This window comes from Maniola jurtina, chromosome 25, assembly GCF_905333055.1.
Source record: "Maniola jurtina chromosome 25, ilManJurt1.1, whole genome shotgun sequence".
In the NCBI taxonomy this organism is placed as follows: domain Eukaryota; kingdom Metazoa; phylum Arthropoda; class Insecta; order Lepidoptera; family Nymphalidae; genus Maniola; species Maniola jurtina.
In genome coordinates this window covers 1,458,420-1,481,390 of record NC_060053.1, presented here as the reverse complement: position 1 = coordinate 1,481,390, position 22,971 = coordinate 1,458,420, and the positions used below count along the sequence as shown (strand labels likewise).

Sequence of the window (22,971 nt, the reverse complement as noted above, 5' to 3'; positions counted from 1 at the left end):
ACCTTTCGGTTTTCAGGCTCCTTTAACCGTTGAGCTATCGAGGCTATATTTTCCGGAATAAAAAGTAGCCTTTGGCCATCCCTGGGATGCAAGCTAAACCTCGTCAAAATCAGTTAAACTGTCGGGCTGTCAAAAGCTAGCAGAAAGACAGACAGACAGACACACTTTCGCATTTATAATATTCGTATGGATTTTGGAACGCGACGCGAATTTATTTTGTTGGAATTTTTCAATGTAATGAACGCAGGTATAAAGCTTGGCTTTATTTATAACTTGTATATTTCACCAAAGAAACTTTTCCTAAACATTTCATCCCTATGAAAACAGACGTATACTTTCTTTTATCGGATCCGATTGTTTCATGGTTACTTAAAACCTTACGGAATGATTATATAATAAAAACTATTTGCTGGGTCCGTCTTCGCAAAGAACATAATATATAAAAACTATCATTGTTACAAACTCAATTGTTCTGATTGGCTGGATTTATGGTATTTTTGCTACAACAGTGCGTTTCAGCCAATAGTGAAAGTGTCGGCCAATCAGAGATAATTGCGATGTCACCATGTTGACAAAAGATCGGATCCGATAATAAATATGTGCGGCTGCCTTTTTCCAATAACAATTTTAATATGAGTACAATGCCATAGATAATTTAATTTTTTTAATGTACAAATTAGTGACTGACTAAAGGTACGAACACATTACTGTGTTGTAACGTGTGGTAACGTTATATGGGTTCACGAACGGCCAATGAGGATCGACCACAAAATAAAAGGGGTATGCGGTATTTTGTGGGAATTTAACTTTTAAATGATTCAAATCCATGAAGACATTACCATTTTGGGCTTCATTAATATGTATGACTCCAATCACCTTGTAAAGTAAAAAGTAAAATATTCTTTATAGTACACCAAGATAAAATTATAAACATATGAAATTATAACAAAATGGATTCCTGTACAAAAGGCGGCCTTATCGCTAAAATAGCGATCTCTTCCAGACATCCTTAGGGTGAGGAGATAATAAAAATTAAAGAAGATGGAAGGGGTTGCGTTACAACACAACACACCACATCACAGTTATGTGTTTGCGCCATTATTTTTTTACGTTGACGCGCGGACTAAAAATAAAATGAATGAAATGTAAATATTAGTCATTTTTTTATTAGTTTTTAACTGAGTTTATATTTATTAATGGCTATGTTAGATTAATATTCTTGCCTTGAATGGCGGGCGTAAGTGAGCGCCGACGTATACCGACGGAGTGGAGTGGAGCCGAGCTTTCTTGATCTTAAACTCAGCTTCACGCACTTCAGCATACAGTAAAAATTGGTATAACAACAACAAAATACAAGAAATTCAAATGACTTCGTTATGTCTAAGTAAATAAGGTTTAGTTTGGGTTGTTTTCAAGAATGATGCAGCAAGCCTGCTCACTTGGTCACTTGACCTGAGATACATACCTACGAGTATGACTGCCGCGCTTTGACAGCTCTCTAACTCATCTCTTCTGAGAGAGATAAAAGATAAAAATAACGCGATAGAAAGAGAAGCGTTGATTAAATAGGTCACATAGCTGTGCGAGCTGCATTGTATTTTATTGTTATTTATTTAAACGTATTTACGCGTAGTTACCGTTCTTTACCTGGAAGGTACTGCTAACTATTCTATATCGTCTCGGCTCCACTCCACTCTGCGTGCGTGCGTTGCACCTAATGGTGTCAAGTTCACATCATTAAAACTAAACTAATCTTCGGTTTACTTGATTTTTTTATACATAACCTGAAGTAGAAATTGAACAGATTTTATTTTTAGTTTAATTTTAGACAGAATAGACACCAATATTTTTTTATTTAGTCAAAGTAATATTTTTTGTGAAATTATTTAAATTAATTAGGGCCTGTTTCATAACAGACGAATAAATAATCTTTATCTGCCAAAAAAAAAATAGTTTTGGCGGTTTTTTGTATCGATATGTAAAAATATTATCTCAGATAAAGTTGATTTGGCGGTTGTGAAAAAGGCCCTCAGTTACTAATACTTTTATTATTTTATTGCTTATAAAATGAAATTGAAATAATAAACTTTTTTAAAGTACTAAGCATGTAACTTATTCCAAATAAAAAACCGATCATGCATGAAATGTTTAAAAAAATATAATAATTTATTTTTAGCAAATTGTACTGTAAAATAATTAATTTATTTTTATCTGTGAATCTATACCTATTTTTTTTTATATTCTAAACTCTAAGCTATCTGATCGTAATAGTTTTACTACATTCTGTTCAATTGATTTTTATTTATGAAAGAAATAATTTGTAAAAGTGTCATTAAAATCGTTTTAGGAATTTGTGTATGAAATGTTGTCTAAAAGAATAAAAAGTGGGAGGTGCTAAGAGACGTAACCCTGTGTGTACGTATTTATTGTGCAATCTTTTTTTTTTAGTTTTTTTAATATATGAAATTAGTTTTTAGTTTTTTTATATATGTAAAATAGGTTGTCGGTGCAATGTCGTATACAAATATTCCTTTTTTTTTTTTTTTAAAAGAGAGAGACCAAACGGCCGTCAGGGCGACAGGTTGAGGTATACTATCTATCCTAGCCTATCCGAGTAGCCTATCCTAGACTATCCTAGCCGAGACTCGGTTAGGATAGTCTAGACATGGAAGCGATGTTTCTAGACTCGGCTAGGATAGTCGACTCGGAACCCGAGTTATTGTTACAATGTCGCTAAGTCATTTATCGACAAATTACGGATAGATTGATTTTATTAATTTCTGCTGTACGTATATTGTATTTCTATTATCATCGACAATCCATTTTCAACTGCATACTTGAGTACATACTTGTAAATAGTTTATTAGTTTAGTTACTAACTTTATATATATTGGTACCGATTCGTTTGTTCATAAAACTTAACTACCCTGCCGTCGAAGTCGTACCGCCTAGCGATTTGGCGTTCCGGTACGATGCCGTGTAGAAACCCGATTAGGGGTATGAAGTGTTTAATGAAACTGCCATACCCCTTCCAAAATAGCCCGCTTCCATCTTAGATTGAATCATTACTAACCAGCCCGGCTAGCATGGGCAGTAGATAAAAATTATATCCCCGAATATATCCACTGATGTCATACAAATCAGTGGATTTAATCGGGGGATATAATTTTTATCTACTGCCCATGCTAGCCGGGCAGTAACTTGTATCAGTTTTCTGTTCAATCGAATTGGTACTAAATATATTATAATTTTATCGTATCTCTGCCTAGATGCTAACAATATATAAAGAGCAAATCAGCTTAATAGTTTTTTTGGTACAAATCTACCCCCTTATTTATAAAACCCCAAAAACTTTATTTAAATAAACTTCTTGTACCTAGACAAGTGTTTTGTCTATTTTTGACTTCACATTTTTTAAGAGTATGAGTATGATAAAACACTAATATACTTAAATTATTTAATTTTGTATTTATTAAAATAAAATTGCACCACAAAATGCTTAGGCGCAACGCATATCTACGGAGCAGAGTGAAATTAAAATGGTAGGTATAATGAAAACAAAACGAGGAGACCTAAAGGACTTGCGCCGCTTTAGTCGCGACTCCAAAGCTGACTACTTAAACTAAGCTTTATTGGGTTTCCGTACCCTGAGGGTGCCTATTACTAGGACTCCTCTGTCAGTCCGTCTGTCAGCGGGCTGTATCTCATAAACCATAATAGGCAGACACCTGAAATTTTCAAAGAATGTGTATATTTTATATTGCCGTTACAACAACAAATACTAAAGATTTCAAAATTGCTGCCATGAAAATAATAAAAAGTGTTATTTCTTGTACGATGGTACGGAACCCTTCCCGTGTGAGTTTTCAAGTGCCACTTTTGAGTCTCCGCCATGTTTTGTTTTCATACCAATTTCAACTGTATGTAAAGTCAATAAAGTTGAGTTTCTTCTTCCTTTACTTAAATGAGTTTGAATTACTATCAAAAAAGCCGGAGCGCTTTTTCTGCACTCTACTCTGCAAGTGTGTGTTGCGCCTTACACATCCTTTTAGGTAAGAGTCGGGATCTCAGTTTATTTTAGAATATCACTATAACGAAATTGGCAGGTATAAAAGTGATGGTATTCAACAGAAAATTAAGGAAAGAATAACACTATTTTTAGCCTTGCTTAATCTTTGAAGTCGACTTATTTAGATATTTGTGTACAACCAAATAACTAATTTGTACTAACTATATCTTAAAGAAAGTTAAAGTTAGGTCCAGTGCGCGCAAAATGAGTATGCCAATCTGAAGTTGCAACATGGTCGTTTGCGCAGGCCATAGATTAAGCCTAATATCTATAAAGAGCGCTTTGACTTTGCTTAGACTTAAGCTTCAGTTAAAACGAGACAGATTTATGCCAGCGGTATAACGCTGTCTCGTTTTAACAGTGTCTTAAGTCTGAGCTAAGTCAAAGTGGGCTCTATAGATCGCAGCCATAGTTAAATACACAAATAAAGCTGCTGAGATCTGTTTGTGTTCAATGTGCACTCATATGCCTTTTTTTTCTTTATTGTTCACAACTAATTACTTACATTAATTATATACACAGATATGCCTTGTTTTCATATTGGACTACTGTTTTGCGCAAACTATAAAACTGTAGGTTGCAATGATTTGTTTGCATTTTATTTTGTAGGTAGGTAGATGATATAAACTGATATCATTCGAAAATAGTATAGCAAGTTTAATACTCTGGCAATTTTATGGTTATTTTGGTGAGATAAAACCGTAATTTTCTTGAACAAACTGTAACCTATACAAGATTTTTGGCCTATCTTTATTTTTTTTTTCAAACTTTTTTAAATTATCCACTACATTGCCAGATTGTTCGACTTTGTTACTAGCTTTTTTTGTATATAGCAAGCTCAATACTCTGGCAATTTTATGGTTATTTTGGTCTAAATCTTATGATATCCTTTTACGCAGAGAGAATTGTGAAAGGTTGTACAACAGAATTTTTGGCCTATTTATAATCTTTATTTGTTTCAAAGTCGATGGCTCAACGGTTGAGGAGCGGACTGAATTCCGAAAGGTCGGCGGTTCAAACCCCACCCGTTGCACTATTGTCGTACCCATTCCTGGCACAAGCTTTACGTTTAATTGGAGGGAAAAAGGGAGTATTACTCATGATTAGCATGGTTTCTTTCTTTAAAAAAAGTTTTTTTTTTTTTTAATATCCACTACATTGCCAGATTGTTTGACTTTGTTGCCAGCTTTTTTGGTAGTTGTATTCCTCACCGTAGACGTCAGTACTCAGTAAGTCGCAATGATTGTACAATTAATGGTCTATTTCACGAAGACCATTTGTCTGTTTGTGTGAGTGCACACGTACACATTGTTATACTGTGCGTGGCGCTCAGTTTTGAATGCGACGCGGTTTACGTTACGCACACAAATGCGAAACGCACTAAACGGGTCTAACCGCGAAACTCAAATTTAACTTGGTTTTTCGCAATTTGTAAATTAATACGACAAAGTAGGCTTTTGGCATTTTAATAGCACCAATGGCAGTATCCTCCTCACAGGTTTATATAAAAATCTTCACTTTCGAAATTAGTCAAAATAATGAGTTTGACATGAGTTACTCACAAATTAGTCGATGCTATAGCTAATTTCTTAAACTGGACCCTTTCAAGTAAAAATTTTTATATAAACCTGTGACAATTAAAATGCCATAAGCCTACGTAGTCGTATTAGTTTACAAATTGCGAAAAACCAAATTAAATTTGAATTTCGCGGGCAGACCCGTGTCATGCACCTTAACGCTTATTGGTACACTCACTACTATAACCAAAGCTCGGTCATCGTGAAATAGAACATAATTTGTTTGTATACACTGTGTATCCTATGATGATAACTATTGTAACTCCAATCATCGATAATGAATAAAATAAAGTGACATTTGGGAAACTGGTTTATTTTTATTTTCCACCTACGTTTTTACCCGACTGCGGCAAAGCCAAAAGGAAGGGGTTTTAGTCTATGTATGTATGTTACGTACATACATACATAGACTGCTGTGTGTATGTTTGTATCCAGATTCTGTGTGTTCCACCGTAGCGCCTAAACTACTAGGCCGATTTTGACGAATGAGGTGTCAATCGATTCGTCGTAAAGGTCCGGGTGACATAGGCTACATTTTATACGAAAAAATTGACCTAACGGATGTTACATGAAAAAAAAGTGGGGGTCTCCAAAATTTTTTTTGCTATTGTATCGAGTGGGGTGTCAAATGAAAGAGGAGAAAATTCTGAGTTCATAAATATAAATGTACCTAGGTACTACAACATTAAAATATACCAAGCGACAGAAAAACAATTTTAATATAATATTTCGAGTAAGAGAGACTCTGGTTTTACCCAACGATCGATGTATTTGTATGTTAATTACTTTCAGTATTGCCATTATAGGATTTTTTGGTCAAATAAAATTCAATTTTAAATGTAAATTTTTTATTGATTAGGTCGTTGTTATAAGCAACTGTTAAGTAGGTATCGAGTATACTTTTAACTTAAAAAATAATATACAATAAAATATAAGTTAAATAGTTAAAAACTAACAAATTGTACTGGAAGAATCCGGTTTTAGTTTTTTATCAATAAAATATTGCTTTTTAAAATACCAAAATTACACGTAGGTATATACCTACCTACTTTAAAGTTAACAAGTTCAGATAACTAAAATTGTTAAATAAATAAATATTTAATGAAGTTTATGATAATCACAGACTAAAGGAAACAAATAGACGAAAAACAAACTGTAAAAAAAATTACCATTCGGAAAATTTGATAGACATAATTCCGTTGGTTGTTCTAAATTCAAATTTCTGATCCATTTCTTTCCTTTACTTTCTCTTTTTTTTGTTTTAAATAGAATGTGAATCGAGGGAGCAATCAATGAATGTTTTTTTTATTTATTTCAGACGTAACTAACATCTGGCAAATAAATCTATTTATTATTTTGGTCATATATAAAATTGTTAAAATTATTAAATACTTATTAGTAAAATCTTAACAAAGAGTTGTGTCATATTGTGGCGATTCATTTTTTTTATCGTGGCCAGTAAGTGACCAAAAAAAGACAAAATATACATCTACAATATTTTTAAAATATACTTAAATACATTAAACTGCTAAATTATTACCTAATTTAGCAATAGAAAATAGGAAGCTATTTTTGTGCTTTTTTATGTATTTTATTTTGTAGATGTACATTTTATTGGATACTAATAATTTAATGTTATTCTTAATACCTATTTAATAATAGAAGAAGCACTTGGGGCTTAATTTTCACTGTGGCAACACTGTATATCTTCTTCGCTAATCGATTTTTATTATAGTTTTAGTAGAGGAATAGGTTCTTTCATGAAAATTTTATTTAATAGTTTAAAAAACTTGAGTCTTACAGATGATGACTGAAAAATAATAACGGTTGCGAATTGTTCTCTTTTATTGAATTTTTAATGATACTTACCTAATTATTTTTCTCAAATAAGTTTAAATTAACATTAATAATAATAAATTAAAATAACTTCCCCAAATCGATTTACCTAGATATTAGATAAATTTTAAATTGTAACCGTCATCGTCAATTTAAATTTAAATTTTATTAAACTAATTTGCATGTCAGTGTTGCCACTACTATACAAAAACTACAGATTAAAAAAGACCTTTAAATAGGTCGGAAAACTTCATATGGAAGTAAAAAAACCATGATTGGTCATGGCTGAAAATCTTCTGACCAGCAGAAATATATTACAGCTTTTTTTCATTTAGTAACTTCATGCAAATATTAATAGAATTTGCAAATTCTAGTAGTTAGGTAATTTTATTTAATACTTGAAAAATACTGTACAATAACAAGAATAAATTGTTCGTTCATTTATTTTAATGTAAAAAATCGTTACGTGTTAGGTAGGTATTTTTTAAATACTTAATGATTTACATATAATTTTATAATTTACGTAGTTACATCGTTAAATTGCTTTTTTTGAATTTACCAATTCTAAGATTACCTAATTATATAAATGTGTTTGTCCTCGTTTTCGATTTGGAGTATTCTGAGGTACATTTTATAAGAAAAAATCCATTACTCAAATTGAAATAGGAAAACTGAGTTTTTCAAGCGTTTAGTCGGTAGCGTTTGCGTTAAATATTACCTACCTACTTAAATTATTTGATACAGGGTTCAAACTTCAAACTAATTTATGGCTGAATGGCTACCACCTGGTTTATATAACTGCACAAAACTTTTCGCTTCTCTTCTCAGTGATCAAAAACATTGAATTTATTAACTTAGCATACAATAATTATACATATTGACGCAGACGCTAACGTCTAAACTTTTATCAGAAAATGTATATCAGAAAACTTTCTGGCGCACGCCGAAAGGTATTACACAAGGCTGTACATTTTGTACTAAGCTCATAATTGCCGGATCTTTTGTCTCCATCTGATTTTTTAGATTGAAAAATCGGTCGTTAATTACTAAGCATTGCATTTGCAATGTTAGGTTGAGATGGCAAACCCGCACAGCCCCTGGTGAGCGCGGTTGACGTGCGGTTGTGTGGGGAGTCCCCCATCTCATACCCCAATTGCCATCAGCATCCTGCATTTAATGCATATGATGCAGGACATAATGCTAGCTGTACACCCATTTGGGGTGGTGTCACAGATGAAAATGTATATATATATATATATTTTTTTTTTCCTGTTATTATCTGCAATTAGTCGGGGGACTATAAGCAGATTATTTGGGCTAAATTTGAGATTTAAAACGGAAGGGCCATTGCTCCATCGTCCATCAGATATCGAGCACGTCAGCTCGTTTTAATCTTTTAACTCTGGGGGCGGCTAGAAGTGAGTTGGCAAGTGGGATTGTCCTTAGTATATTGTTTTGAACCCTTTGAATCCGCATGATATTTGTCCTACAGCTTGTGCCCCACAATTGTATGCCATGAAAAAAAAAATGTATATTTGTATACTTTGTTTTTATCTGTGACACCAACAACAAATAAATGCATTTTCTTTCTTTGTTTCTTTCCATTTCAACCTGTCGCGCATTATACATATGTGTTATTCTTAGGTAATTAGATAGTTATTTACTCAGATATATTATACAAGGTGTAACCAAAACCCTACCAAATACTTAGGGTTATTAATAAAGACTAACTCAAATGCCAATAACTATTTGCCTTATCTTGCAGTTTTAGTGATTGCCCCATCTACGACGCGGCATTGACTCCGAGTGACCTATTTACGTAACGTTCGTTGACCTCTAGCGTCAGTCAGATGTTTTATTTGCAAAATATTGTGTACTTTTAAAAAATACAGGATTTTTTTATTTTTGCTCGTAGTTTTTCATGGTATCATGGTATTATCACCTGTGTTCGTTTTTGCGAGCGTTGTGGTTACACCGTGTATATTACGGCTTAGGTCCTCTGCTACGCGCGCGTGTGGTTGTTGTTCGTCACGGGAGGCGCTTCGGCCTCCTCCGCGGCCGCATCTGCTTTCAGTTTCTTGTATTTACCTAAAAGTTTAAAAATATTTAAAATACTGGTGATTTTAAGCTTATTTCGTGGTTTAACGACATTTTATATCGTAAATGACGATTACATACCAGGTTTAATTTGGTGTTTTTAATTGCCATTTCGACATCCTGGTATGGTACCTACTATGTACCCCGTTATTTACAATATAAAATATTAAAAATATTTGATTGACTTTTTCATAAGGCATTATCATCATCAATCGATCGCCGGCTGTGCTGTGCTCAGTAATGAGCACTGGTCTCCTCTCAAAATGAGAAAGGTTTAGTTATCATGCTGGCCAAGTGCGGATTGGCAGACTACCCACTGCCACCACCAGGTTGATGATGAAGGAACCTGGACAAGGAAGCCTATAGGTACTCACGGGAAGTGTTGACCATGATGTAGCCCCACCAGATGCTCCAGCCCCAGCCCACGAGGCAGAACAGCACCGTGAACAGCTGTCCCACTCCCACCACCAGGTTGATGATGAAGGAACCTGGACGAGGAAGCCCATAGGTACTCACGGGAAGTGTTGACCATGATGTAGCCCCACCAGATGCTCCAGCCCCAGCCCACGAGGCAGAACAGCACCGTGAACAGCTGTCCCACTCCCACCACCAGGTTGATGATGAAGGAACCTGGACGAGGAAGCCCATAGGTACTCACGGGAAGTGTTGACCATGATGTAGCCCCACCAGATGCTCCAGCCCCAGCCCACGAGGCAGAACAGCACCGTGAACAGCTGTCCCACTCCCACCACCAGGTTGATGATGAAGGAACCTGGAGGAGAAGCAATTTTTACCTAAAAATTTATCTCTTTACTTTTCCAATTTAGTACCTACATAATGAAGATAAATGAAATGGTGCTATTGTAAGAGCAGGGGCACACGATGATTTCATAAAAGAAATTTTTTAAGAGATTCAAACGAACTTTGTAAGAGATTCAGTTAAGATGACCTAAATACTTAGGACAAAGTTCATGTGCATATTAATTAGATTTACGCTGATCTTGAATAAATTACACATTTCATACTTACTTTATCTGATAAATAATTGAGTTTATTTCTGAGAAAAAGTAAGAATAAAGCTGGTTTGAAACAAGCCCTTAAAATTATGTACTAAAGAGATGCTGTCAAGATACAAGTGTAAATTAAAAATTTATAAAACCCCCGACAAGTGAAGGTTACAGTAACTAGAAAAGAGCTGATAACTTTCAAACGGCTGAACCGATTTTCTTGGATTATAGCTAAGAACACTCTCGATCAAGCCACCTTTCAAACAAAAAAAACTAAATCGGTTCATTAGTTTAGGAGCTACGATGCCACAGACAGATACACAGATACACACGTCAAACTTATAACACCCCTCTTTTTGTATCGGGGGTTAAAAAGCAACCTCCACATCTCCACGCACATGCAAACTGTGGAATCAACTCCCTTTTGCGGTGTTTCTATTAAATTACAACATGGGGTTATTCAAGGGGCGGACCAACAAATTCCTGAAAAGCCTGCAACCATCGATGTATATGGATGGGCCCTTCGAAAATAAAAAACGCGCTCAAAAAGTCAATAGAATTTGCAAAAGTCTCTTGACTTTGTCAATGACGATGACGTAAGATTCGCGTATTTTTGCGGACGGAATCGTATGGGAAAGGCTAATCCATATACGTCGATGCCTGCAACACATTGGTGGTTCCTCTAGTACTGCAAATGTTCATGGGTAATCACTTAACATCAGGTGACCCGCCTGCTCGTTTGCTCGCTATTTATTAAAAACCTAAATAATATAAATCCGCTTACCTATCCTGTGTTTGGCTCCGTCGTGCACACCGAATCGGGGAATCCCAAAACAGAGGCAAAACATACCGCTGAAGATTGTGCCTAAAAGTAATGAAGATTTTTATTGAAATAACAATTAAAGGTAAAGGTGTTTGGCATCAAGGATATCTTTTTCTCTCTTCGGGATGGTACAATCGCTGACTCGGCCATCTTTCCTCCCTGTGTTGGGGACAATGCGCAGAGAAATTTTCAGCTTTTATAAAAATGTAACGAAAGTTTGGACCTCACAGACTCTTTCTCTAATCCATACTAATTATAAATGCGAAAGTGTGTCTGTCTGTTTGTCTGCTAGCTTTTCACGGTCCCACAGTTTAACCGATTTTGTTGGGTACCAGAGTTAGCTTACTTCCCGGGATGGACATAGGCTACTTTTTATCCCGGAAATCAAAGGCCCATGCGTTTAAGCGATTTATATGGAGGTATCTTGCATTCCGGAAATTTACATAGCCAGCTTTTTGTCCCGGAAAATTAAAGAGTTCCCATGGGACTTTTTAAAGAACCGTAATATACGCGGACGAAGTCGCGGGCATCATCTAGTAATAAGTAATTTACTTCTATGTCTTTAGGTAAATATTTATCGAGAAAAAGGAACGTAGCGCCCCGGCCGCCGTTTGGCTCGTCTTGGCGGGGACACTGCCGTGCCTCCTGATCTACTTAAAACAGTAGGTAATTTTTTTTTTAAAAGAATTTTAGTCATGCTAATACTGACTAATACTCCCCTTTTCCCTCCAATTAAGCGTAAAGCTTGTGCCAGGAGTGGGTACGACAATTATAGTGCAACGGGTGGGGTTTGAAAAGCCGACCTTTCGGAGTTCAGTCCCCTCCTCAACCGTTGAGCTATTGAGGCTTAGTTTAGAGCTGGTGATAGCGGGGTGGATTAAAGACATGTAAATCTCATGCAGTTCCTTCCAGTTTCCATATAGCCTCGATAGCTTAACCGTTGAGCTATCGAGGCTATATGGAAGACTACTTACCCAAGCCAGGAACGACAATGTTGCAGAACAAACAGAAGTAGGCTAGCACGGTCGGTAGGACAGGGATAGCACCGCGCATCACGCTCGTGTGCTCGATGAGAGATGGATCTAACTTCTTGCGGGTATCCTGAAAAATATAATAAGAACTTAGATGATGGTTTTTTTTAAAAGAATATTAGCCATGCTAATCATGACTAATACTCCCCTTTCCCCTCCAATTAAGCGTAAAGCTTGTGCCAGGAGTGGGTACGACAATAGTGCTACGGGTGGGGTTTGAACCGCCGGCCTTTCGGAATTCAGTCCGCTCTTCAACCGTTGAGCTATCGAGGTCTAATTCAGATACAAGTTAGCCCTTGACTGCTATCTCACCTGGTGGTAAGTGATGATGCAGTCTAAGATGGAAGCGGCTAACCTGGAAGGGGTATGGCACTTGGCAGTTTTTATTAAACTTTACTAAGCAGTTGGCGGGCGGGCGGTTATTCGCATGCTGCATGTTACACCATACAGATTTGATTGGTTTAGCGGGTTATCTTAAACTAGAGGATGCCCGCGACTTCGTCCGCGTGGATTTCAGTTTAAAGATCCCATGGGAACTATTTGATTTTCCGGGATAAGAAGTTTCCCATGTCAATTGCTACCTCGGTTCCAAATTTCATGCAAATCGGTTAAGCGGACGGGTATCTAGAAATCCCGTGGGAACTCTTTGATTTTCCATCCCCGGGATATAAGCTAAGTCTGTACCAAATTTCGCCAAAATCGGTTAAACTATTTGGCCGTGAAAAGGTACCAGACAGACAGACAGACAGACAGATGGACAGACAGACAGACAGACATACCATCGCAGTTATAATAATAAAGTATGGATTAAAGTTTGGATCCTTGTATATCATGGACTTCCGCAAAGTAAAGCCTGCTTCTATACAACACTCAATTAGATATTAAGTAGGTATATTAGGTACCGCGTCATCATCGTCATCAAACAGTACGGTGGACCGTTTCCGGCCATTAGATACAATTATTTTGGGTTTCTTCATTGATGACGGGGCGTCGTCGTCCAAACTTGCGGAAATCGACATTATTTACGGCTTAAGTTTTCTGCTTTTGCTGTGTTATTTAATTTAAGATCATAGTTACGTCATGCATGCATATGCATGTGGAAAGAAAAAAGAGTGGACGAAGTACGTCTTTCTTTTTCTTTTTTTTAAAGAATATTAGCAAAGTTTATTACGCTGACTAATATTCCCCTTTCCCCTCCAACTAAGCGTAAAGCTTATACTAGGAGTGGGTACGACAATAGACAACGGGTGGGTGGTGACCTTTCGGTTTTCAGACCGCTACTAAAGCATTGAGCTATCGAGGCTATAACGACGTCGACGCTAAAGAGATTAACTGTCCATAATCGACACAGTTTCTTCAAATCGTTTAACCACTCTTCAAATTGTTGACACATTAGGTTGGTGCCTACATTTTCGCAATTTGAAAGTTTGCTAGCGGTCCCAACTCTCAGCGTATAAGTTTCCCAATTTTCGTAATGGGTTTTCATAATGATAACGCATACTTCTTTCGATTAGCGCTCCATTTTCATTAATCGGAACAATCATAGTTTCAGTTACAGCTGAAAATATTCAGAGTTGCCATTTGCACGGAAAAAAATTGACACAAAATTTAAATAATGCACTCTTATTGAGATACACTTTAACTCATAGGATGTACGAATACACATTCTGAATTAGCTGATCTTTTCGTTAAACATGAAATTAAAACTAAAAAAAAAATGCTTTTCTTCAACTTAAATTAACTTAATTTAAAAATTAACCTTAGTTAATTTCTAGTTCTTAGTTAGTTTCTTAAAACATTTTCGACGGGCTAGTGCCTATAACGCGAAACCCATACTGGGGAACTGTAAGGTCAAAGTAAAACTGCTTATCATTCCTGTATCGATTTTGATGAGGTTTAACCTACCTATTGTTAAAGTACAAAAGGTGTTATGACGTTCTATGACTCAGCTCCGACTAAATTTTAATGAATCTTTAAATAACAAAATAAATAGCACGGTCGGCTTCAGAATTCGAGTAGCAATTACGCGAAACTAATGCATCAAAAACCTGTCGCACTTGTGACCTTTTTCTATAAACACGCCACGCACACCTAACGCATATGCATAACCGTTCCACGCGAATATGATCATCAAAGCACACGACTTACGGCCTTTGACTATACCTACCTGCCTACTGTGTTTTTTTAACCCCCGACCCAAAAAGAGGGGTGTTATAAGTTTGACGTGTGTATCTGTGTATCTATCTGTGGCATCGTAGCTCCTAAACTAATGAACCGATTTTAATTTAGTTTTTTTTGTTTGAAAGGTGGCTTGATCGAGAGTGTTCTTAGCTATAATCCAAGAAAATCGGTTCAGCCGTTTGAAAGTTATAAGCTCTTTTCTAGTTACTGTAACCTTCACTTGTCGGGGGTGTTATAAATTTTTAATTTACACTTGTGTTTTGAAGCAGTTTGGAGTAGGTACCTAATACCTACGTCAAACTCAAAGTTACCTAACATTCCAAAATGGTTACTTTCGATAACTTGTTGATATTTTGCAGCCTATGTAAAACTCAAATTAAAAATCAGTAAGTCTCTGAACTTGACCTAAAACTTTCGGGGGTTCAAAGTTCAAAGGAAAGTTATGTAGGTAGCAATTTTGGGACCAAATTGTTATAAGTGATTAGTTCTCTGACCACGACGTATGAAAATGACGAATCTACGAACTGGTATAACTTGGCTCTAACTAAGTTTTTCCAAATCAAGTGTGCCTAGTGGGAGATTTTTAACCTATTCGATCGCGTAAAAGTTAACTGCGTTTTGTATGGAATTGAAACAGTGCCATCTAGTGACAAGAAGATGGCGCTGTTTCAATTCCATACAAAACGCAGTTAACTTTTACGCGATCGAATAGGTTAAAAATCTCCCGTTAGGCACATAGTTCTAACAAATCCATACCACTTATTTTTGTTGGCCGACACTTTCAAAAAAGGTTATATTATTTGTGTGACTAAAGATAGGAAAATCTGGTCCAGGGTTTGTAGGTAGGTAGTAAATGGGTACCTACCCGATGTATATTTTCATATCAAATTCAAAATATGATATTAACTTATAAAGGTCACTAACTTAAGATTTTATCACAAAACAAAGTAACGTTAACAGTTCACGCACGGCGGTATCACGAAGTCGTTCTATTTTTAATAACGTTACACTTTAGAATAAATCATTTACTACCCTTATACAGGGTGTAATCACAACGCTAGTAAAAACGAAGACAGGTGATAGTACTGATGATTACTGATAAGATACATACCACAGACTACGAAAAAAATTTAAAATATCCTGTATTTTTTTAAAGTTCACGATATATTGCAAATAAAACATCTGACTGACGCTAGAAGTCGGCGAACGTTCCGTAAATACGTCACTCGAAGTCAATGCCGCGTCATACGTGGGGCATTGACCCGAGTTTGGCACGATATACCACGCTATACAATTATACGGGTCTGAAAAATACTAAATCACTAAAACTACAAGGTAAGGCAAATGGTTATTGGCATTTGATTGTGTTAAGGTAGTATAATAATAATGGTATATTTTTGCTGACGTTCTGGTTACTCCTTAAGGGTGAGGCCAAACGAGCGTAATTTTGTGAGTTGTCAGTCGCGTAATTTCGGTCGCGTAATTTCTGCTGCATTCGGTTTCATACAAAAGTCCAGTTCGTGCCACACGGCGACGCAAAATGAGTTGAACTTTTGTATGAAACTGAATGCAGCAGAAATTACGCAACCGAAATTACGCGACTTACAACTCAAAAAATTACGTCCGTTTGGCCTCACCCTTAGTATACATAAAGTAACAAAGCCCCAGTGTACTCCGGCCCTGATTGAAAAAATCAAGAAAAAAATCACATTTCCTTTGAAAACTCACAAAATCGACGCAAGCGTGCCATCCTCCTGTCCTGAACATTATGCCATCGCCTAAACAAAACTATTTCTTGTTTTGTTAATTTTTTTTTGAATGGTCAATTATAAAACAAATTGGGTCGGGGGTTTTATTAACCCCCGACCCAAACAGAGTGGTGAATATAAGTTTGACGTGTGTATCTGTGTATCTGTCTGTGGCATCGTAGCTCCTAAACTAATTAACCGATTTTAATCTAGTTTTTTTGTTTGAAAGGTGGATTGATCGAGAGTGTTCTTAGCTATAATCCAAGAAAATCGGTTCAGCCGATTGAAAGCTAACAGCTCTTTTCTAGTTACTATAACCTTCATTTGTCGGGGGTGTTATAAATTTTTAATTTACACTTGTTTTGTGTTTGCGATTCGTCTTAGGGGGAGTGACATTAGTATCTCATTTACCTAGGGTGCTGAGTTTGCTTAGGCCTGCACTGCATTTGATTTTTCGGTATCAAAAACAGCGGTAGGTATGTCCTTCTGCGGGAATTTTATAGTTTCTAAATCTCTGAACTGTCTGGTGGGAGGCTTCGGCCGTGGCTACTTACCGCCCTACTGGCAAAGCTGTGCCCCCAAGCGATTCCGGTATGATGCCGTGTAGAAACCAAAGGGGTATGGGTTTAATAAAAACTACCATACCCCTTCTAGGTTAGCCCGCTTCCATCTTACACTGCATCATCACTTACCACCAGGTGAGATTGCAGTCAAGGGCTAGCTTATATCTGAGTTAAAAAAAAAATATCGCTGTACTTTTTGGCACTTTCGTATTTATCATACCTTCTAGTATGGCTAACAGTGGCCAGTATCCGCAATGACTTTCCTTGGTTAGTCATTGGGTTGGGTCACGCGAAACGTTCGTGTACAAAAACTACAAAAAGTATGATTCGACCAGTGATTACGGGTGTTGATGTTTAATGACTATGTCGCAATTTTGTTTGTCCTCTTGCTAAAGTAATTCTATTGTAGTATAGAAGCAGGCGTTATTTTGCGGAAGTCCATGATATACAAGGAACCAAAAGCTTAATTTGCTATAAACCGCCAAACCAACGAAATCGGTGCAATTAGTAATGACTTTACAATTAGATGTTGTAAGGTCTACATCTCCTGAGGATGCTCCGTTGTCGGGGCGAAACGCGCGTCGAGTGGTTTTGGAATTTGTGTGGTGCTGCGTACCATACAGATTTCGTTGGTTTGGCGGATTATAGCAAATTAAGCTTTTGGTTCCTTGTAATTCTATTGTTTCGTGAGGTTTAAATGAAGTATACATTTTTAGGTTTCCGTACCTGAAACGGAAAAACGGGACCCTCATAGGATCACTTTGTTATCAGTCCGTCCGTGGTGTCTGTCAAGAAAACCTACAGGGTACTTCCCGTTGACCTAGAATCATGAAATTTGGCAGGTAGGTAGGTCTTATAGCACAAGAAAAGAAATAAATCCAAAAACCACGAAGGTTACATCATTTAAAAAACATGTGTTTCAATTTTCTAAGTAAGATAATATTATACTAAGTGGCGTATCATATGAAAGGGCTTTAAAAAAATACCCAAGTACGGAACCCTCGGTGCGTGAGTCTGACTCGGACTTGGCCGGTTTTTTGAATGACGTATTTGCAATTGAGGTATATATGAATCCCATTTTGGGCGCCACTGGTTTTTTGAATATCTAAGTACTCGTAAATTCTATTTTGGTAAAATTATGTAATTATAAAAAAATGTCTTAGGTACTAAAATAAGCGAGAATAGTAATATATTGTGAAGTAAGTAAATATTTCTTATTTATTCTCTATTAATATGCCACCAGTACCTTTGACACGCAATAAGCTGTCGGTCACTTCAAGGTAACATTCTTCCGTGATACTTTTCTCCAACGATACAATGTTTTTTAAAGGGCAAAATAGTATATTGTATTTTTTCTACTTTTTGTTTGAAAAGGGACAGTTTAAAGTGCTTTAAGTAGTAAAAAAATCTTTCACTACTGCTTCTAAAACTTGTGAAACAACTGTATTAAAACACACAATACATCTATAATCAGAAAACATACAATCACTTAATTTATATATATGCTGAGTTGCGGGAATGGCTGGCGCAGCGATATGAGGATGCCGTCGCGGCCGCCGCGGTCAATAACACTACCAATGAAATGGGTGAGTAGTACTGACAACATCACACTAATATTATAAAGGAGAAAGTTTGTGTGTGTGTGTGTGTGTGTGTGTGTGTGTGTGTGTGTGTGTGTGTGTGTGTGTGTGTGTGTGTGTGTGTGTGTGTGTGTGTGTGTGTATGTTTGTTACTCCTTCACGCAAAAACTACTGGACGGATTTGGCTGAAATTCGGAATGGAGATAGATAATATCCTAGATTAGCACATAGGCTACTTTTTATCCCGGAAAACCAAAGAGTTCCCACGGGAATTTTAAAAAATCTACATCCACGCGAACGAAGTCGCGGGTATCAGCTAGTCACATATATAATAGATAAACATAGTTAATCGATATGAAAAGTCAAAAAAAAAAACCACAATCACTTATGGTTTTTTAAATTCAATATAGGCACAAACTTGGCCATAATCACACCTAATAGATAGGATAGATAAGGTGTGGCCTAAGATGGAACGCGCTTGCCTAGATCTGCCGACCTATTCATAGTTTTAAAGCTACCGGGTTGAAATTCGTAGGTACGAATACAGTGTGCCTAGTGGGAGATTTTTAACCTATTCGATCGCGTAAAAGTTAACTGCGTTTTGTATGGAATTGAAACAGCGCCATCTAGTGACAAGAAGATGGCGCTGTTTCAATTCCATACAAAACGCAGTTAACTTTTACGCGATCGAATAGGTTAAAAATCTCCCACTAGGCACACAGATCGCGGAATAGTATTCCAAAACTTAGCCAGGTTTTTTTTTAATTTTCAGACTAGCGCTTGGCTGCAATCAGACCTGCTAGCAAGTGATAATGCAGCCTAAGATGGAGCGCGCTTGCCTAGAAGTTGCCTATTCACTCTTGACTTGAAAATAGCCATATTAAAAGAGGAAGAGAAGGAATGAGTATGACGCAAAATATGCAGATGAAATGTTTTCGACATAAGGATGGAAACTCGCCCGACGCGCGACGATAGTAAAAAGGTGTAGAGGTTATTAAAGATTTTGGTTCTGTTTTGAAAAGTATTAATATCTGACCTCAGGAGGTAGAGTGGGAGAGAGACTCTTGTTCTTGGAGAAGAGACTGGTTCGTCTGCTGTCAGACTCCGCCACTGTGGACTGTCTTCTGCATGCGCCCATGATCCATCGACAAAGACGGTTGTTGCAGCATCTGAACATAAATTAATCCATATTAATATTATAAATGCGAAAGTGTGCCTGTCTGTCCGTCTATTTGTCTGTGTGTCTGTCTGCTACCTCTTCACGGCCCAACAGTTTAACCGATTCTGACGAAATTTGGTTTAGAGTATCTTATATCCCGGAGATAGACATAGGCTGCTTTTTATACCGGAAAATCAAAGAGTTCCCACGGGATTCCTAAAGACCCATCCGCTTAACCGATTTGTATGAAATTTGGTACCGAGGTAGCTTACGTCCCTATTATTAACATAGGCAACTTTTTATTCCAGAAAATCAAACAGTTCCCACAGGATCTTTGAAAACCTAAATCCACGCGGACGAACTCGCGGCATCCTATAGTTTATAGAGTGTATATAATTTATTATAACTTTATTATTCCTGATCGCTTCTCTTTTCTTCCTTCTTCATTCCACAGCAGCCCATCTCTTTCACACATATGACATAAATACTTACGGGGAGGGTGGCTGGTCGCTCAGTATGCTGTCCCGCCTCTGCGCCTCCTTCTTCCCACAGCAGCCCGTCTCTTTCATCACATCTGATGACATACACTTATGGAGAGGATACCTAATTGCTTCTCTTTTCTTCCTTCTTCTTTCCAAAGCAGCCCATCTCTTTCACACATGTAACATAAATACTTACGGGGAGGGTGGCTGGTCGCTCAGTATGCTGTCCCGCCTTTGCGCTTCCCTCTTCTTCCCACAGCAGCCCGTCTCTTGTACCACGTCTGATGACGTCACAGGTGGGGTTATTTCAGCATGCAGTGGCGGCTCCGACACGTCGGCGACGCGTTGGCGACGACAACACGCGCAGAAGACATCGCGTAGTTTACGTTTTCGTTTCGTTTCCGTTTCGAATTCTATTGTCGTGCCCTGCGGAGAATCTAATGAAAGTGAAGGGTCCCATTGGCTATACATAGGTATGTCCCACTGTTGGGAAAACACCAATCTGTCAACTGTCATAAATTAAGAGGGGTCTCTCCGTCACTCGCTCCATACAAACGTAGTTCCAATTTCATTTGAATATTACGCAACCAAAGTACATGAAATTTTGCAGACATATTCTAGAAACTAATATCTATGCCTGTGGTTTTCCAGATTTCTGTTAAAATATTCGGTTTCAAAGTTACGAAATTCACATACAAATCTTTGAGCTTCTGTAATTTTGAAACTTCATATTTTTAGAAAAATCTAAAACACCACAGGCACAGATATTAGTTTTTAGAATATGTCTGCAAAATTTCATGAACTTGGTTGCTTGATATTCAAATGAAATTGGAACTACGATTGTATGGAGTAAGTGACGGATAGAGCCCTGTTAAGTGCGAGTCGCACTCGCACACTAAGGGTTCCATACCAGCGTACAATAAGTAACACTTTTTAATTTTTTTAATTTTCATGGCGGCCATTTTCAAATCGTAATTTTTTGTTGTGTGAAAATTTCAACTCTCTACCTATTACGGTTCACGAGATACAGCCCGTTGATAGACAGACGGACAGATGGACAGCAATGGCTTAGTAATAGGGTCACGTTCTGGCACCCTTTGGGTACAGAAACCTAAAAATGGAATCTGATGGAATACACACTTTCGCATATTACCTACGATATTATTAACCCCCAACCCAAAAAGAGGGATGTTGTAAGTTTGACGTGTGTATCTGTCTGTGGCATCGTAGCTCCTAAACTAACGAATCGATTTTAATTTAGTTTTTTTGTTTGAAAGGTGAGATCGAGAGTGTTCTTAGCTATCCAAGAAAATCGGTTCAGCCGTTGAAAGTTATCAGCTCTTTTCTAGTTACTGTAACCTTCACTTGTCGGGGGTGTTATAAATTTTTAATTTACCTACACTTGTTATAATATGAATATTACCTAGTATGAATGGACTGGTATGGACTAAATTCAGTAGATATATCTACACAGCGATGGAATAATAGCAAAAAGCAATGGCTCTTCCTAGATTTTTTTTATTTTTTTGGTTCCACCAAATCTGTTAATGAAGTACCTAGATAAAACTTACTTTTCCCGCGGCAATTTCAACCTCCTCTTCTGGAACTTTCTTCTTAAAGCAATTCATTTTCTTCCAGAACTTTTTCTTCTCCCCATTTTCTCCCACCCCCTCTTCTCTTTCCGTATCTTCCCTTTCTTCTTCTAAATGTTGAGCCTGTTTCATGCAGCATGGACAACATTTAGCCTTGCATTTACCCATGAGCCGGACACAGATGTTGGGTTTGGGTTGGGTCTGGGTTGGGTCTTGGTCTGACCCTGTTGGGGGGGATTTGCTTGCTCTATGCGCACGCGGCGGCGGCTTCGGTGTATTCCCTGTGCTTTGAGGGAATCTAGAATAAAATAAGTACGTAATTAAAATACAGTAAAAACACCATGTTGAAAAATAAAAAGGTACTTAGATACCTATTCAATATTATGTGACAGTAAATAAATACTATTTCCATGAGAGTACGATCGAGTAGAAATAAAATACTAAGTTACAAATTATAATGAGACAAATAATATAAAAAGAAATATAAGATAAATTGATTATTATCATTAATTTTTATAATAGGTATTCAAAATCTAAAATTCAAAAAATTCAAACCTTAAAATAATAAGGGGTTGTACTGGGTTAATATAACTGCATGCGTAAAGTTAGTTAGTATATAAGTGAATGTTTGTCCCATTGTACAATTTGTCCCAACGAAAGTTAGTTCAGTTGTTGTTAGCACTTACGGGAAGGTTTCTGACACACCTAGTTCAATGTAGGTACAAAGTGGTACACTAATTTATAACGCATGTCGGACATTTGTGAATAATGAGTGTAACTATGTATGACGCTAGGAGAAACGAAGACAGGCAACAGAACTGAAGAAAAAATAAACGCGAAAAAATTATTTTAATAAAAACCCTGTACTTTAGAAAAGTTCGCAATGTATTGCAAATAAAACATCTGACTGACGCTAGAGTTCAACGAACGTTGTCTAGGTGCCGCGTACCAAGGGTCAATGCCGCGTCGTAGGCGGGGCATTGACCCCGATTTTAGCACGCTATACATTGCGGGTTTGAAAAATACAAAGTCACTAAAACTACAACTACATACTTGCCTTAGCAAATGGTTATTGGCATTGGATTGTGTTTAGGTAGTATTATAATAGACCTAAGTTTTTACTAGCTTTTTTTTTTAATTACACCCTGTAGGTATAAAAAAGCAGTGTAAGATTAAAAATGAAGTGTATAATGTGCGCGTAATGTGTTAACTGTTAAAGTAAAGGT

General features: G+C 36.9%; 1 protein-coding gene and 1 long non-coding RNA gene across 2 annotated transcripts in view; one reads left to right on the top strand and one right to left on the bottom strand.

The window, feature by feature from the left end:
* Positions 1-89: 89 nt before the first annotated feature.
* On the top strand, positions 90-2,539 carry LOC123878121. The gene is made up of 2 exons (XR_006798754.1): positions 90-879; positions 1,049-2,539. It is a non-coding gene; the product is annotated as an uncharacterized LOC123878121 (long non-coding RNA).
* A 6,806-nt stretch (positions 2,540-9,345) lies between these two features.
* LOC123878112 (protein stum) overlaps positions 9,346-22,971 on the bottom strand; it is a 70,231-nt gene continuing 56,605 nt past the window's right edge. The window contains exons 5-11 of the mRNA XM_045925184.1: positions 21,725-22,043; positions 20,350-20,579; positions 19,549-19,681; positions 12,384-12,510; positions 11,371-11,451; positions 10,238-10,351; positions 9,346-9,570 (exon numbers count right to left, since the gene is read on the bottom strand). Of these exons, the coding sequence (XP_045781140.1) occupies positions 9,485-9,570; positions 10,238-10,351; positions 11,371-11,451; positions 12,384-12,510; positions 19,549-19,681; positions 20,350-20,579; positions 21,725-22,043 (1,090 nt within the window). The 3' untranslated portion in view covers positions 9,346-9,484. The remainder of the gene's footprint in view (positions 9,571-10,237; positions 10,352-11,370; positions 11,452-12,383; positions 12,511-19,548; positions 19,682-20,349; positions 20,580-21,724; positions 22,044-22,971) is intronic.